This window comes from Canis lupus, chromosome 28 (assembly GCF_048164855.1).
Source record: "Canis lupus baileyi chromosome 28, mCanLup2.hap1, whole genome shotgun sequence".
In the NCBI taxonomy this organism is placed as follows: domain Eukaryota; kingdom Metazoa; phylum Chordata; class Mammalia; order Carnivora; family Canidae; genus Canis; species Canis lupus.
Genome location: NC_132865.1, coordinates 25304922 through 25322649, shown reverse-complemented (window position 1 = coordinate 25322649; position 17728 = coordinate 25304922). Strand labels below are relative to the sequence as shown.

The window sequence follows — 17728 nt, the reverse complement described above, 5'->3', positions numbered from 1 at the left end:
AGAGAAAATAGTTTCTTAACAACCACATGAAGAAATGTAACTTGTGAAATGCTGATTTTCATGGATGCTGATAAAAAGTCATGTTGGTTTCTCTGGTATGAGGAATTAAGCTAAAGAAATCAATGTTTGCCAAGTGGAAAAAAGATTAAATGAAAAAATTTTAAGATGATTTTCTGAAAAGGATTTTTAAGGAAAAAGAAATTCTGATCTTTCTTTTATGTTGTCTATGATCTTGTGAGTAAAGTGATCATTTTTAACCCATGTATCAGACTATTTGTTTATAATGTTTGCCATTCACCTGTTGCTAATATTTATTCTTTCATGTGATTTACAGTGTTAGCAAATGTTGTGCCTTGCTATATTTGATTTAATCTAATGGTAAGACAGCTGCCATATTTTTAAGTCAAAAAGGTTTGTATATGCAGTGAAGTAATTTCTAAAATCTGTGAATTTTGTTTAAAAAAGAGATCTCATTGTGAAATTGATCTATAATCTTCATGAGAACAAGGACCATGTTCATATACCAGTGCCTAGAATAAATAGTATTTGGCATGTAGTAGGTACTAATTAATTTTTTGAATTAAATGAATGATAGGAAAGTATTAGTATATGCATAATTTGAAATTAAAAGTTAGAAGTTATATTGAAATAATTTATAACTTTATTTTAAAGAATATTGAATTTAAACTCTCAGTTTCTCCTATTAACCAGGAAATCATATGTGAAGTAAATCTCCTTCAAATTAATTTTTGAATGTGTTTGCAGTAAAACTTCATTATAACACTTTGTTCCCATTAACATTTCCCATATCAAATGTAAAAACACCAAAGGGTTATAGGAAGGTCCACTGTATGTGGAGCAAGCTTTATAAGCTAATGTGTTTTTAAGGATGTACGGGAACAGACGAGGGAATGTGCCTCCTAAGGACTATGGTGGTGATGTCACAGAGCAGTCAAACATACGCATTTCATCTGCTGGAAATAAAAGGTATAGTATATAATATAAATTCTGTCATTCAGTCCTTACACTGTGAAACAGCACCTGCTAAAACTGGCTTGCTGAATAAGTAGAAAGGTATAGTATGTTAATAACTTTCCTTATTTAATAAGAAAAGAACTAAAGGGAAACAAAAGAAGGAGGGGGGGAGAATTGTGTTAAATGAAAATTTATAGTACTTTACAACATTCTTTTGAACAGCAGGTTTGGATTATTAGTATGCCACGGTGTTCCAAAGAACTCCCTATAATTATAAAGTATATAGAAATTTGTTTGAAATAATGAAAGGAGAAATAAGCATCTAGTTTAATGGACTAAAAATCAATTTTTTTTTTAAATTTTTTTATTTATTTATGATAGTCACAGAGAGAGAGAGAGAGAGGCAGAGACACAGGCAGAGGGAGAAGCAGGCTCCATGCACCGGGAGCCCGACGTGGGGTTCGATCCTGGGTCTCCAGGATCGCGCCCTAGGCCAAAGGCAGGCGCCAAACCGCTGCGCCACCCAGGGATCCCACTAAAAATCAATTTAAAATATCTTAGAGTTATGGGAGTGATATAAATTAACTAGAAATAAATTGAAAATGTTCCTGCAATGTGAATTTTCCTTTGAAAAAAAAAATTTTTTTTTTCATTTTCAGCTTATTGATTAGGTAATTTTTATGCTTACTTTGTAAAATTAGTGCTCATAATAATTCTGTCTTGACAAAGAGAACAGAAATCACATGTATTTTATATTCACGTTTTCTTTCTGTTGATAGTTTTTATCATTTTGGTGGCTTTCTTATACATAAGTATAAATGGCTCGGAATCTATAGTGTATAATGAAGAAAATAATGTCATATGTCAGGAAAAGCGTCTGTTTTCTCTGAAGAAAAGTAATATATAGAAGTGCTTGAGATAAGATAATCTGTTGTTTGGGTCTGATTAGATTTCCTTTGAGTCAGTTGTCTCCCCAGCTCCCCCTCTTATTTCTGTATTTTAAGGAAGGAGTTTTTAAGAGCTGCTCTTCTTTCTCAACTGTGTGAATAGGTATCTCCTTTCTCCTCTTTATTTAGGACTTATGTGTATTTATATCCATTTTCCTTACTGATTTGACTGTTCTTATGAAAAAAATTTTATTGGGAATCTATAGAGCCAGTGATGTAAGCTGAAGAAAAAGGTTATATGTTTATAGAGGCTGAATCTATTGAGGTCCCACTATTTAAAGAGAGAACATGCTGATTTTACCCTGACTTTAAAAATATGTGACCATTATAGTGTCCATAGTACTTTGAAAGGCCTATAGCTCGTTCCTACAATTTCATTTGAGTTGTAATTCTTTTTGTTTTTTGTTTTAGTGCTCGAGACAATGAACCATCCAAATCTACTAACCGAGAGATCTGTAGTCCTTTTGCGGGAATGCTCTTTGGTACGTATAAAACTTCCAGTTGATTAAACTTTTGCAAACTGTTGTAGAAAAGTTCTTTGGTGAGAACTCAGTATTGTCATTAATACTACTGCTACTAATAATAGAAAATATTTATCTAGTGCTTACTTTATGATAGGGCCTATGCTAAACATTTAATGTATATTGTATATAGCTCTGTGTATTATTTTATTTTATTTTATGTTATTTTATTTTATTTTATTTTATTTAACTTACTTTATTTTATTTTATTTATTTATTTATTTTATTTTATTTTAGATTTTATTTATTTATTCATGAGAGACAGAGAGAGAGAGAGGCAGAGACACAGGCAGAGGGAGAAGCAGGCTCCATGCAGGGAGCCCGACGCAGGACTCGATCCTGGGTCCCCAGGATCACTCCCTGGGCCAAAGGCAGTGCTAAACCGCTGAGCCACACGGGCTGCCCTGTGTATAATTTTAAAATGGAATAACTTTAATAATGAGCTTTCTATAGATGATAAGTGAAATATTAATTTCAGTAGCTTTGTTGTAGTGTGGCTGTTTCTTATATTCTGTTTTATATGTGACAGTTTTTTTCTTCATTCTTTCTCTTCTTTAGTTAGTATAGAACTGCCTGACATTTTAGTTTCCTTGCTAGTTCCTTTTATCCTTTGATAAACATCCTTTCCTATGATCTTTCCATGTAGTTCCTGAGAAGATATTTTGTACAAATCATGATCATAATCCAAATTTTCTATTTTATCAGAAATGAAGGTCATTGTTTCATATAAGGATATTGATTTGCTACTTGTCATAATTTCAGAAACAGTGTAAAGAGAGAGCCTTACTTATTTCTTATGTATAACTTTAAAATAGAAAAGTGGTCTGTTTTCTGTGTAAAAACTATTAGAAAAAATAACATGAAATTTGATTTCAAGTGAAGTATGTGAGAAAATTGGATAAAAGTTTAGATTCATTCAGTGTGAAAGCGGTCAGTAATTTAAATCTTGGCTTAGAGATATTTAATTGCATGATATTCTCAGATCTTTCTTTTCTTGAAATGGCTATTGTGAGATAATAGGGCATAGCAACTAGATTTTTATTGATTTATTTTTTTAAAGATGTATTTTTTATTTTAGAGAGCACAAGCAGAGGGAAGGGCAGAGGGAGAGGGAGAGAGAGAATCCTTGAGCAGACTTCCCACTGAGTGCAGAGCCCGATGTGGGGTCGATCCCAAAACCCCAAGATCATGACCTGAACTGAAATCAAGAGCCAGTCACTCAACTGATTGAGCCACCCAGGCGCCCCTAAAGTTTTATTCTAATGTAATGTCTTTAAGTGAGAATTTACCAGTGTAACCTAAGTCAGAATAAAGGCTTCATTCTTATGATGTATTTTGTTAAACATAATAAAAATTGGAGAAATGAATTTCTTTGTTGAAAGTCCACTGACAATTTTATCAATAAGTAGATTACCCTAAAATTTTAAGGTTGAATGGTATAAATTAGCCATTACTGCAATCTAGGAATTATGGATGAATATTAGGTAAGATAATAGACTCTACTGCTTGGAATAAACCATTTAAAATTATTTAATCCAGTGATTTGTCTCATGTTTTTTTTTTTCCCCCCCTGGCCTATATGTGTGTGGACCCATTGGGAAATCCAGAGATAGCACAATCTGATTGGTATAAAATTCTCATTTCATTTGAATTGAAATTTGTCTTCCTATGATTTTGCTCCAGGGACCTCATTTGAAGCCTTTTGCTTTATTTTAAAAATTAAGACCGTGACTACTTAGAGCAAAAATAATAATATATTGTGGAGTTCATAAAAGAATCATGGATTATTTGAGATTTTCCTCCTGGTTTTTTTTTTTTTTTAATTTATTTATGATAGTCACACAGAGAGAGAGAGAGAGAGAGAGGCAGAGACATAGACAGAGGGAGAAGCAGGCTCCATGCACCGGGAGCCCGACGTGGGATTCGATCCCGGGTCTCCAGGATCGCGCCCTGGGCCAAAGGCAGGCGCCAAACCGCTGCGCCACCCAGGGATCCCCTTTTTTTTTTTTTTTTTTTAATCACTGTCTGCTTGTTTAATTCCCTTATGGTCTGGAAAGGTTTGTATAATTTCAATTTTTTCAAATTTGAATTTAAAAAATATTGTTAATGGCTTAGACTATAGTTTATCTTGGTGAATTTTTAGTTTGTAGTTGAAAGAATGCATTTTATGGGTGTTGAGTGTAGTGGTTTATAAATGTCAAGTAGATCAGTTGGTTGATAGTGATGTTCATGTCTTGTGCGTATTTAATCATTTTTAGCTCTTTTTCTACCACTTGTTTAGAAATAAGTTTTAAATTCTCTCACTACCTTGTTCTTAGTGTGGGGCCTGGAGTGCTGGAGGGATATTCTTAGTGTGCCTGCACCTTCCTCAGTTTTCAGCAGGACCTATTTGACCCTGACAGAGTGATTGCTGTTGCTTTTTATTTGTTGCTAGGCTGATCCTGTATATCTGGTTCTTGGAAATGAGTCTCTATCAGTGTTCCTGATGCTTCCCAGAGTGGTAGCCAAACTGTCCTTTGTGTGTGTGGAGGGTTTGTGTGAGAATTTCCTGCCCTTCCCCTGATAGTAACAGAACTTCGCTTTATAGAAGTGCAGAATGCTGGGTCTAGCAGGTTTTCTGCTCTTCAGCCAATACATATGGCCATTGCTTTGTATGAAAGAAGTATCTAGAAAGCATAGAGTGTTATTTGGCTTCGGAAAGATCTCTTTCATGTATCTCATGTTGCCCTATCTCCAGTCTCTATCATAAGCATCTGGTGGAGGTGGAGAAGTGAGTGCAGATTCCTCTTGTGTCTGGGTTTTCCAGAGAATCTACATTGTTACTCTAGCCCACCAAAAGCCTATAAGAATTCATTAACATTCCAGCTATTTCCTTCCTACCTATTTTTAAGGCAGCTGCCTACTTCTCCATACTCTATGAAAGGTAAAAAAAATTTGGATTATCCCATCTCTCTTTGGATTGGTTTTTATACCCTTTGGAATTTACTTTTACCTAATTTCTTATAACCTCAGCTCTCTGATGGGCTTTTTAAAAGTTACAGTTTTATAGATGATTGTTTTTCCCCCATTGTAGGGTTTGAGCTGTGTTCTCTTAAAGCTTTCTGCTAAGTAGAAGCAGAACTCCCCCCCCCCCCCTTTTTTTTTTTTGGTAACATTCTATTTCTTCCTCATTATGTTCCTATTTTTTTTAGAAAGTAGATTTTTAAATAAATCTCAGAAAGGGAGGGTAGTGCACTGAGGTGGCTCAGTCAGTTAAGTTGGCCAACTCTTGGTTTTGGTTCATGTCATAATCTCAGAGTTCTGGGATCAAGCCCTGTGTCAGGGTTCACTCTCAGCTGGGGGAGTCTGCTTGTGGATTTTCTCTCTCTCCCTCTCCTTTGACCCCTCCCTCTGCTCGCAACTGCACTCTCTCTCTCTCAAATAAGTAAATAAGTTTACTTATTTTAAAATCCAGTTGATTTTTTTTTTTTAAATGTGGGGCTTGAACTCAAGACCCCAATATCAAGACTTGCTTGTTCTACTTATTGAGCCAGCCAGCCAGGTGGCCCTGTGTTCTTATTTTTATTTAAATACTTGGACATAGGGATCCCTGGGTGGCGCAGCGGTTTGGGGCCTGCCTTTGGCCCAGGGCGCGATCCTGGAGACCCGGGATCGAATCCCACGTCGGGCTCCCGGTGCATGGAGCCTGCTTCTCCCTCTGCCTGTGTCTCTGCCTCTCTCTCTCTCTCTCTCTCTCTCTCTCTCTGTGACTATCATAAATAAATAAAAATTAAAATATATATATTTCCTTAAAAAAAAATACTTGGACATAGTTATGATAGCTAATTTAATATCTTTGTTTTTCTATCATCTGTTTACATGTTTTTTCTATTGATTAACATCTCGAATGATTATTGGTCGTTGTATTAGTTTTCTGTTTTCAGCATCGCATATGAGCACAAATTTTGTGGTTCAAAACATCCCACATTATCTCACAGTGCCTGTGTGTCTGGAGTTTAGATTCAAGACTCTATTCAAGACTCACAATGCTATAATCAAAGTGTCAGGCTGTTTTTTCATCTGAATCTGCTTCTAAGCCCATTCACATCATTGGCAAAATTCATTTACTCTAGTGGCTGTATTACTAAGGGCCCTGGTTTCTTACTGGATGTTAGGTGGTGACCACCCACAGTTCTTAGAGGCCATCCATTGTTTCTTCCCACATGGGCTTCCTTACCATGGCTGCTCACTTTATTATGCTAGCAAGGAAAATCTAAACTCAGGGAGGGCTTTTACCTGATTGTATCAGGCCCGCCCAAGACAGTCTCTCTTTTGATTCAGACTTGAATTTTGATCTAGAATTTGTACCTTAATCACATAAGCAAATTCCTTTGGCCTTTGCCATATTTTGTTGGCTGAAAGCAAGTCATAAGTCCTGCCTATACTCAAGGGGAGAGGTTTATACAGGGAATCAGCATCAGAAAGCAGGGAACATGGGATCTCTCTTAGAATTTTGCCTACCACAGTAACATTTTTCTGATACTTAAAAACCAGTCTTTTTGAGGTCTTTTTTTTTTTTTTTTTTTTTTCTTTTTGAGGTCTTATTGTAAGCTTTGCTAGGGATGTCTTAGAGTAGCTTCTTCCTAGGGACAGTCCAGCCCTATTACTACCAAATGACTTTTTTGGGGGGTAGTCTTCCTTGAATACCTTAGGGGACCACTGAGAACTCCTTTATAGTAAGGTGGAGCTGGAATTTCTCTCTACTTTGAGAATATCCAAGAATTTTTCAGTTTTTTGTCCAGCCTAATGGAATTTTATACTATTAATTTATAGACTAGTGCACAGTAAAGTCTGAAGGGTCCCCTGCATAGATTTTTTGTTTTTTTTTGTTTTTTGTTTTTTTAGTAGATTCCATGCCTAGAATGGAGCCTAACATGGGGCTTGAACTCATGACCCTGAGATCAGGACTTGGACACTTAACTGACTGAGCCACCTAGGTGGCCCCTGAAGCTCTTTTTTTTTTTTGCTTCTTTTTGAATCTTCGCCCTAAAACTCCAGACATTTTAGGCTTCCTGAATTTTGATCTTTATCTGATTTGCTAAGTTTCCTGGCTTTGTTTAGGTTCTCCTTCCCTGTACCTATGGTCTGGAAATTGCATTCAGGCAGAAGTGGCATTGGTTAAAGGGCTCACCTCATTTTCCTTCCTTCAGGTATTATAGTCCTATCCTACCTGTTGTGCAGTATCTGAAAAACATTTCATATTTTGCCTAGCTTTATTGTTTTCTTTCTATGGTGGGATGTTAAATTCTGTTTATTACTTCTATCATGATCAGAAGGAGAATGGATCGATTTACTTTGATATAAAACATTATTATTAAGTTTAATGTATTTCATGTTATTCCTTATGGGAGCTTCACTCTTGCTGACATCTAAGCTTAAGGGCACACTTAGATGCTGTATATTCACTGATGATAGGGAGACTAATAATTAAGGTAGAACAGAAATTGCTGCTCAGTTGCATTTTTGATGTCCAGCAATTGTGTGATGTTTCAGATGATGCATATTTAGATTAGGAGGTTATTTTATGTCATTAAGATATGCAATAATAACATTGAGGAAAGAAATGGAAAGATATTCCATGCTTATGAATTAGAAGAATTAGTATTTTTAAGATTCTATCTATCATCCATCTATCTATCTATCTATCTATCTATCTATCTATCTATCTAATCTAATCTAATCTAATCTAATCTATCTATGACAGCAAGCATGCAGGCAAGGTTAGAAGGGGAGGGAGGAAGACAGAATTTCAAGCAGACTCTGATGATCATGGAGCCCATGTGGGGCTAGATCCCATGACATTCAGCTAGTGACCTAAGCTGAAACTGAGAGTCTGACACTCAACGAACTGAACCACCCAGGCACTACTAGAAGAATTAGTATTACTAAAATATCTGTACTATCCACAGCAATCTACAGATTCAGTGCAATTCCAGCAAAATACCAATAGAATATTTTATAAAACCAGAAAAAATAATACTAAAATTTATATTGAACTACAAAAGACCCAGAATAGCCAAAGAAATTTTGAGAAAGAAAAACAACACTGGAGGTTTCACAATTCCAAATTTCAAGATAGTCCCACAAAGCTATAGTAATCAAAACAGTGTGGTAACTGGCATAAAATGGACACATAAATTAATGGAACAGAATAGGGAACCCAGAAATAAACCCACGCTTATATAGATGGTTAGTCTGTGACAAGACAAGAGCATACAATGGGGAAAGATCGTTTCTTTATTTTTTTTTATTTTTATTTTTTAAAGAGAATCTCTTTATAGTGCTAGGAAAACTGGACAACTACATGTAGAAGAATGGAACTGGACTACTTTCTTTCACCATACTAAAAAATAAACTCAAAATGGATTAAAGACCTACATATGAGACCTAAAACCATAAAAATCCTAGAAGAGAACACAGGCAGTAATTTCTCTAACATCAGATGTAGCAACATCTTTCTAGAAATGTCTAAGACAAGGGAAATAAAAGCAAAAATAAACTCTTAGAACTACACCAAAATAAAAAAGCTTTTGCACAGCAAAGGAAACCACCAGCAAAATGAAAAGACAACCTACTGAAATAGGAGAAGTTATTTGCAAATGATATATCTGATAAGGGGTTAATATCCAAAGTATATAAAGAACCTTTAGAACTGGATACCAAAAAAAAAAAAAAAAAAAAAAAATCAATTGAAAATGGGCAGAGGACCTGAATAGAAATTTTTTCCAAAGAAGACATACAGATGAGCAACAGACACATGAAAAGATACTCTGTATCACTATCATCAGAGAAAGGGAAATCAAAACCACAATGAGATAAAGAAATACCGTATGATCCAATAATTCCACTAGTGGGTATTTACTCTTAAGAAAATGATAACACTAATTTGAAAATATATATGGATCCCTATGTTTATTGCAACATTATTTACAGTAGCCAAGATATGGAAGCAACCTAAGTGTCCATCAGTTGACAAATGGATAACGAAGAAGTGGTTCATACAGACAATGGAATATTATGCAGCCATAAAAGTATGATTGTGCCATTTGCAACAACATGGGTGGACCTAGATGGTATTATGCTTAAGTGAAATAAGTTAGAGAAGGATGACTACCATATGATTTCATTTGTATGTGGAATCTTAAAAAACACACGAATAAACAAAAATTTGGAATCAGACCTATAAATATAGAGAACAAAGTGATAGTTGTCAGAGGGGAGCAGGGTGGGAGAATGGGCAAAATGGATTAAGGGGAGTGGGAGATTCCAACTTTCAGGTATGGAATGAATATGTCGTGGGAATAAAAGGCACAGCATAAGGAATCTAGTCAAAAACATATGGTTGTGAATATTAACTACACTCCTGGTGAGTATAGCATAATGTGAAGACTTGTTGAATCAATGTTGTATACCTGGAACTAATGTAACATTGTCAGCTGTAGTATAAAAAAAAAAATCACAGTAATCACTAAATCACTTGTAAGTAAAACAAAAAAAAAATGCAGTAATAATCTGTGAATCTAAAATGTTTGCACAACTTGATTTTCACATGATACTCAGATTTTTTTTTTTAAATAGTATTGAGGGAACTATTGAAGATTTTGAGCAAGGTGCCCATATAATTAGTGTTGTATTTTAAGACAGTTAATCTTACATAAGTTTGCTGGGTGTATTGGGGCAGAGAGAGGAAGAATGGGGAGACTAATTAGGAGGTTATTGCTCCAATCCAGGTGAAATGTAGACAGATCCTATCCAAGTTAAAGATGGTGAGAATAAAGCGAGGATCTGTATATGAAGTGAATAAGTGAGAATGATCATTCAAAGTAATATGAGGTTTTGAAGCTTGATGTTCTTGCCATTAGCAGAAAACAAAGGATCAGTTGCTCTTGAGATGTTCTTTTCGGATACACTTGTTAAATTTAAAGGGCTTATAGGAGTTATTAGTGGTGATATTATCCCAATTATTAGAAAAATGAGGATGGGCGTTATTCTCTTTTTAAAAAATTTAAAAATTAAAAAAAAATTTTTTTAGAGATAGCAAGTGTGTATGCAGATGGTGGGAAGGGGCAGAGGAGAGGGAGAGAGAATCCCAAAGTAGGCTCCATCCTCAGTGCAGAGCTCCATGCAGGGCTGGATCCCACCACCCTGAGGTCGTGACCTGAGCCAAAATCAAGAGTTGGACCACTTAACTGACTGAGCCACTAGAATATTCCTTTATTTAAGGTTTTTGATTAAGTTTAGAGATTTGGGAAAGCGTAATATGTCTTGTGATTGACATGTAAAGGATATTCATAAATTATGAAATTAATTGAAGAGGTAATATACAATTTTGCCTTTTTATATATTCTGCAGATGTAGTCATTAATTATTTGTAATTAAAAATGGAGGTTTTTAAAAATTTGAGTTTCTAGTTGGAGATGTTGCTTAAGAATTAAAAACATTTTTTTCTTAAAATCACTTTCTAGGAGGTGAAGATCGAGAACTTATTCAGAGAAGGAAAGAGAAATATAGACTAGAACTGTTGGAACAAATGGCTGAACAACAGAAGAACAAGAGACGGTAATGAAAGGTTTGCATTTAAAAAAGGTGTTTTGAACTTCAAATGCATTTGTGTAGGGGTGCCTGGGTGGCTTAGTCAGTTGGGTTTCTGATTGTTGATTTCAACTCCATTTGTGATCTTGGGTCATGTGTTGGAGCCCCACCTTGGGCCCTTAGTTGGCCCTGTGGTGTCCACTTGAGATTCTCTCTCTCCTTCTTCCTCTACCTGCCATCCCACCTGCCCCCCCTTTCTCTCTGTCTTAAATAAATAAATAAAATATTTAAAAAAATGCATTTGTGTAAATGACATGGTGACAACAATTATATAATAAAATAATGGGATATTTTTCTTAAGATGATAATATATTTGTAAGTCACTTCCTTTTCAGCCTCTACATTGTAAATCAGCTAGGACAATAAAACAAATACTATATGAGTGTTCATTTATTGTGTTATATAGGTAACAAATGAGACTGTATATTATATAACAGACCTTTTGCATACCTTCATTAATTTCTTCAATTTTTGAATTAGAGAAGCATTCAATGTTATCTACATGCCCCCTGTACTATCTCATGCATAGTAACAAATACAAAATGTAACTATTTTGTCTATTAACAATGTAAAATGATAAGCACACTGATATAGTATAAAAAGTAATCATGATAAATCCACAGATATATATAGTATACAAGTCTCAGTATTTGTAATCTTTCTGGTAAAAATACCTGTGAAATAGTAATTATGGTTTATAATTAGGAATAGATATCTTAGTCTAGAGAATTCGAGACCTACTATTATCTTCTAGTTTTACCTTTTTGCCTCTATGTTTGAGAAAGCCAGTATCTACTTCCTTATATTAGTTCTTTTCAACATCATTGTAATTTTTTTTGTAACATAATTTTCTTACAAACTCTGGTTAAGTACTTAAAAAGTATGGTATTAATTTTTAATTTTTTTATCTTTTTTGCCAATAAAACATACATGAACCGTCAGCATTTTTGTTTTATAAGATAAAGATTTTGTCTTCTGTACTTTATTCTGTACAAATTACTGAGACTTTGAAGTACTCCAGGCACTGATTTTAAGATTTATTGTAAGTCAGTTTACATGTGAAATCTAGTTTACTTCACACCAAATCAAAAATTTAGTATTTCAGAATTATTTAAGGCTTTATTGTCCGTTAAAGGAATTACTAGTACTCGAAGATGTTATTGTATGGACTTTGTGTTTAAGTTTGTTACAATAATGATTATGATTTTGATAGTGTTTACTACAACTATTTAATACATAGAATTTTAATTTTGTTCAGAGAAAAAGATATGGAACTCAGCGTTGCAGCTTCTGGAGTACGAGACCCTGAGAAATTGGTAAGGATTCCTGGCATCTTTTAACGTTTACTCTTCCATTTAAATAAGCCTCAGTGGTGATGGCAGGTGGAGGTAGAAGATATTGATAGGAATATAATAGTAGACCAATTTGAATAGTAATAAATTCAGTCCTCATAAAACGTGAGTCCTAACTCATTTATTCCTCTAAGATAATTTTTCCTTTTTCATATGTACATCTTATTTATTTATTTATTTATTTATTTGGATTTTATTTGTTTATTTACGAGAGAGAGAGGCAGAGACACATGCAGAAGGAGAAGCAGGCTCTATGCAGGGAGCCCGAAGTGGGACTTGATCCAGGATCTCCAGGATCACGCCCTGGGCTGAAAGTGGTGCTAAACCTCTGAGCCACCCGGGCTGCCCTTTTAGTTGTTTTAAATTAGTTCTTTCTGCTTTGTTTACATGTACTATCCGAGGGAGAGTTATCTCAGTTTAATTTACAACAGGTGTTAATAATTTATCACTTTTCTTAGAATGATTTCCATGGAAACTGAAATCATTGATTATATTGTTAAAGCAATTTAGTAATTTTTATTTACTATAAAACTAGAGACATAATAATCTTGTTTTCAATTTTGCAATTCTCATCATTAAGTGGAGTGAATTACATCATTGCAGTTAAGTAAGGAGGAGGTAATAATTTATTGCTCTTCTTAAAATGTGCTTTTTTTTGGTAGTGAGATATGTAGAATTTGCTAAGGCAAGTTGTTGTCTTTGACTAAAGACACTTTAATTTCATTAAAAAGTTCATTCTTAAAAAGAATAGAGCAACTTAAAATTATTCAATGATAGGCAACTTTTAGTACACTTACTTATGCTAAGTATATATCCTATTGATTTAAAGCAGTATATATCTGAATTATATATCCTATCCATTTAAAGAAGTTTAATATTGTACTAGTATTACTCCCAGTGTACCTTTATTTCCCCAGTGTGCTTTTGACTTCCCATAGAATAAAACTTTCAGATTAATCTGAGAAATCATTTCTGAGGGATTAAACATGGTGGGGAAGAAAGGATAATTCCAAAGCTAAATATATTTTCTTCTATCAGTGAATACCTTTGAAATAGTTTTCACAGTTAGAAACTTTCTTTTAAAATCTTGAACTTTTTAATGTAATGTGGTAGTTAAACATTTGCTTTACAGCTACATTAGTGTTTGATGGACATTCTTTATATTTGAATGAAACAACTTAGAGTTTCAAGTTGCTTTATGAGAATAAATAAAAAACATTAGGTACAATAGTTAGACCATTACTTTTGGGTTTACTTTTGATGTCAAATCTTAGAAAAGGATACATAAATGAATTCTGAAGCAGGGGTTAGGAAATTATAGCCAAATCTCGTTGCTTCCTATTTTTACAAATAAAGTCTTATTACAGCACACCTTCATTGTTTACATATTGTTTTGGGCTACTTTACTGGTATGATTGAGTTGCGTAGTTCTGAAGAAACTGCATGTCCTGCAAAGCCTGATATATTTACTTTCTGGCTTTTTATAGAAAACATTTGCTGACCATTCTCGAGAACACTTATGTCAGAAATGGCAGTTGGATAGAGAAATAGCACAATGTTTCTAGGATAATAGAGTTTTATATTTAGAATTAATATCTGGCTCTAGTCTTTGCTTCATTATTTATTAATGGTGAAACCTTATTTACTTTCAGGGATCCTTAATTACCCTGTATATAGAATTAAGGATTGGATCTTCAAAGTTTATTATAGCTGTAAAATGCCTTTATTCTCTAACTTAAGTGCCTGTTTGCAGTCTGAGTTGGAGGGTCTTTTGAGCTCCCTTCCACCTTTAAATTTCTACTTTTAAATTTATGATTACATGTAACAGATTTTTTTTCTTTATTTTAGCCTGATAGACTAAAGCAGTTTAGTGTGGCACCAAGACACTTTGAAGAGATGATACCACCTGAAAGACCCAGAGTAGCTTTCCAGACGCCTCTCCCTCCTTTATCTGCCCCATCTGCCCCACCCATCCCATCAATTCACTCCATCCCATCTCAAAATGAAGATTTGCACAATGGATCCAGCTGCACCCTTGGTGAAATGGTGCCTCCCAGGTGCTTGTTTAAAATGTTTTGGTTTGGGAATTAGGTAAGGTATCATTATATTTTATGTTCAGAAGGATTTGGTGAAGTAGATAAAGTTGTCCTTCAGAGATTTTTGTATGATTAACAGCTTCTGTGAAAGAATTTCTCTTCAGATTTGTTTGCATTGTTAGTCTTTTCTCTTATAAAAACAAGGGAAATCCTTATAACATTCTTTTATTGTTTAAAGATGCTCTAATAGTTTTAGAATGCATAACAAACTAAATTTAGTATTTAGTTTTAGGATACATTTTAGAATATCTATTATTAAAAACTCTTAACATATAAAAGCTATACTTTTTCTTCAATTTTATAATTTCCACTTGGCAAACACTGATTACTTCTTTGAGTTTAAATAGAAAAAAGTTTCTTATGTGGTTCTTTTGTATATATTACTTTATTTTAGATTCTATTTCCTTAAACTCTTTCTCTGTGATTACTTATAGGCTATGCAACTCAAATACCTGAAATAAAAAGTGTTGACAATATAAAACTTGTAATTTAGGTATTAGGGTAAGGGATTTGGTTTTTATAGGTAGAAGGCATCATGCTGTCCTAGACTACACATAAAGAAAATTCTCTTGTTAACATTGATATTTTCGGATATGCGCTTTCTTCCCTTAGTAAGATTTGAGCTTATTTTTTGTTTACTATTAATGTATTAATTATAGGAATGTGTTTAATTAGGTGTTTTTCCTTTTTAATATTGATATTTCCTATGCTATACTTTCTTTCAGTAGGACTTGATCTTATCTTTTATTTACTAACAAATTGTAGCACTGTGTGTACCGTGTTTATTAGGTGTTTTGTTTGTTTGATCTAATGACTCCCTGACTTAAAGCACTAGGTAAGATTGAAATTACAGAGCATGGTATGATGGTCTCTGCATTGGTTTAGGGATTAAAATAGTTGGCTCCACTGTCTGGATTTTGGGAATACCACACCTCTTTTAAACTTCTGTTTTTTTATTTGTAAAAGTGAAATAGTAGTCTTTTTTTTTTCTTTCCTACATTTACAGAGTTGTTGTGAAGGTCAAATTCTATATGAATCTCAGGGATCCCTGGGTGGCTCAGCGGTTTGGCTCCTGCCTTTGGTCCAGGGCGTGATCCTGGAGTTCCAGGATCGAGTCCCGCATCGGGCTCCCTGCATGGAGCCTGCTTCTCCCTCTGCCTGTGTCTCTGCCTCTCTCTCTCTCTCTATGTCTATCATGAATAAATAAATAAAATCTTAAAAAAAAATTCTATATAAATCTCTATCCAAATTTAAGATATAATGATGTTGGCGGTTGGTTTCCTTTCATAGCGGTTTCTCAACTGCTTTGTTGACATATCCAGGCAACACTTAGTAAGGTTAGACACATTGAGTTACCAGTAAAGTGTGAAAAATATCAATGACTGGAGAGAACTTTAATGCCTTCTTAGCTCTTCAAAATTATTTTGAAGTATACAACAAGGGATAACCTGTGAAGATAGACTCAAGAGGGAAGACATTCTAAGATGTCTCCTTTTCTTTTTCTGGTCATCTAAAGGAATTTGCCTTTTCCATTTTTTACTATTGGAAAATATTGCCTTGATGCAAATAGAGATTTTCCTAATCAATCAAGTGCTGAAGTAGAGGTTTTTAGAAGCTTTAACTTTATGAGATACAAAGCATTATGTCCATTCTTTACTGTTGATATTTAAGTGGCTTCTCTTTCACATTATGGCTGACTTACCTTTGAAAGAACAATAAATTATTTTAGAGTTAAAAAAAATAGGCCCTTTCCCCTCAGTCAAATGGAACTATTTTTAATCCTGTTTATACTTTGCCTTTTCTTCTTGCACTATCCTTCTCTGTGACTCCACCAACATGGCTGAAGCATTGTCATTCATTCATTCATTCATTCATTCATTCGAGAGAGAGAGAAAGAGAGGCAGAGACACAGGCAGAGGGAGAAGCAGGCTCCTCGCAGGGAACTTGATGCAGGATTCCATCCCAGATCCCAGGATCATGCCCTGAGCCGCAGGCAGATGCTCAACCACTGAGCCACCGAGGCATCCCAAAGCATTGTCTTTTCTAGAAAGCCTTACTACTTCTTTCCTCTTTTCCCCATATGATTGAAATGTCCCTGTTCCATGTTCCTACGGCACCCTGTGTCTGTTTGTATTGTTTCACATACTGTGCTGTAACTGCCTGTTTATTTCTGTATTATTTATGAGGGACAGGGACCATGTTTGTTCAATACTGGCATATAATATATATATATATGTTAATTAGATATTAATTGATTATTATAATTCAAAGTTTTCATCTTATATATGTTATACCTTAAATTCTGAAATTTGGTAGAATATTTTGCTTTTGAATCCTAATTTTTGATAAGAGATTAAAACAAGATGGTGGCCTTTTCAAAGCAGCAATTAGATTTTCAACAAAATTGTGCAAAAGAATTATGTTTTGATTTAAAAATGCAATGAAATATGAGAAAAGTCCCCCCCCCCCCTTTTTTTTTTGATATAGGATTGCACCTCTGCCACCTCCTCCCCTGCTACCACCTCTGGCTACTAACTATCGTACTCCTTATGATGATGCATACTATTTTTATGGGGCCAGGAATACTTTGGATCCCAGTCTTGCTTATTGTAAGTTATCTATAGGTTGAACATTTTTTTTCTGGTGGTTCAGTCAGGAAAATTATTTAATGTTAGCAAAAATAAGTTAAAGCCACAGCTTTACTTAATTCAAATATTACATATTTATTGACTTAAAAACGCCCAGTTTAAAACTCAGCTATATTTCATAGTTGTTTTTTTATTTAGCTTTAAGAAATATCTATTTTGTGGTTTCTTGCAATGTTCTTTGCTAACTCCTGAGAAGGAAATATGAAATTTTTCCCTTAGATAGTATTCAATATGTGATTTTTTCTTTAGGAATAAAGTGTTGATAAATGGGTACTCTGAAATAAATTTGTTTTCTTTTAAGATGGTTCAGGAATGATGGGAGTACAGCCTGCAGCTTATGTTAGTGCTCCTGTCACCCACCAGCCAGCACAGCCTATTATGTAAGTTATTAAAATAATTTCTTTCAAAATAATTTGTCTTTCATAGAACCTATATTATTTTTTCCCTTCAGAACAGGTGTAACTTAATTTGTCAATTATTGCATAACCAGTATGTTCATGTATTGCTTTTAAGTCAGTGTTTCATAGTACATTTAAAAAATTAAGAGTAATCTCACTT

The 17728-nt window shown here is 34.3% G+C and overlaps 1 protein-coding gene across 34 annotated transcripts in view; it reads left to right on the top strand.

The window, feature by feature from the left end:
• The window catches only part of CSPP1 (centrosome and spindle pole associated protein 1), a 180812-nt gene that overhangs the window by 50444 nt on the left and 112640 nt on the right, over positions 1 to 17728 (top strand). For 27 of the 34 annotated variants that reach the window (XR_012020084.1, XR_012020083.1, XR_012020082.1 and 24 more), the window contains 7 exons: positions 889 to 987; positions 2334 to 2404; positions 10948 to 11041; positions 12333 to 12390; positions 14275 to 14483; positions 17010 to 17131; positions 17472 to 17550. The exons of 1 other annotated variant lie outside the window; for it this stretch is intronic. Coding sequence is in view for 25 of the 33 variants with exons in the window: in XM_072804367.1 (XP_072660468.1) it covers positions 889 to 987; positions 2334 to 2404; positions 10948 to 11041; positions 12333 to 12390; positions 14275 to 14483; positions 17010 to 17131; positions 17472 to 17550 (732 nt within the window). In the remaining 8 variants the exon portion in view is untranslated. The remainder of the gene's footprint in view (positions 1 to 888; positions 988 to 2333; positions 2405 to 10947; positions 11042 to 12332; positions 12391 to 14274; positions 14484 to 17009; positions 17132 to 17471; positions 17551 to 17728) is intronic. 6 more of the 34 variants (XM_072804365.1, XM_072804363.1, XM_072804372.1 and 3 more) reach the window with 3 other exon arrangements.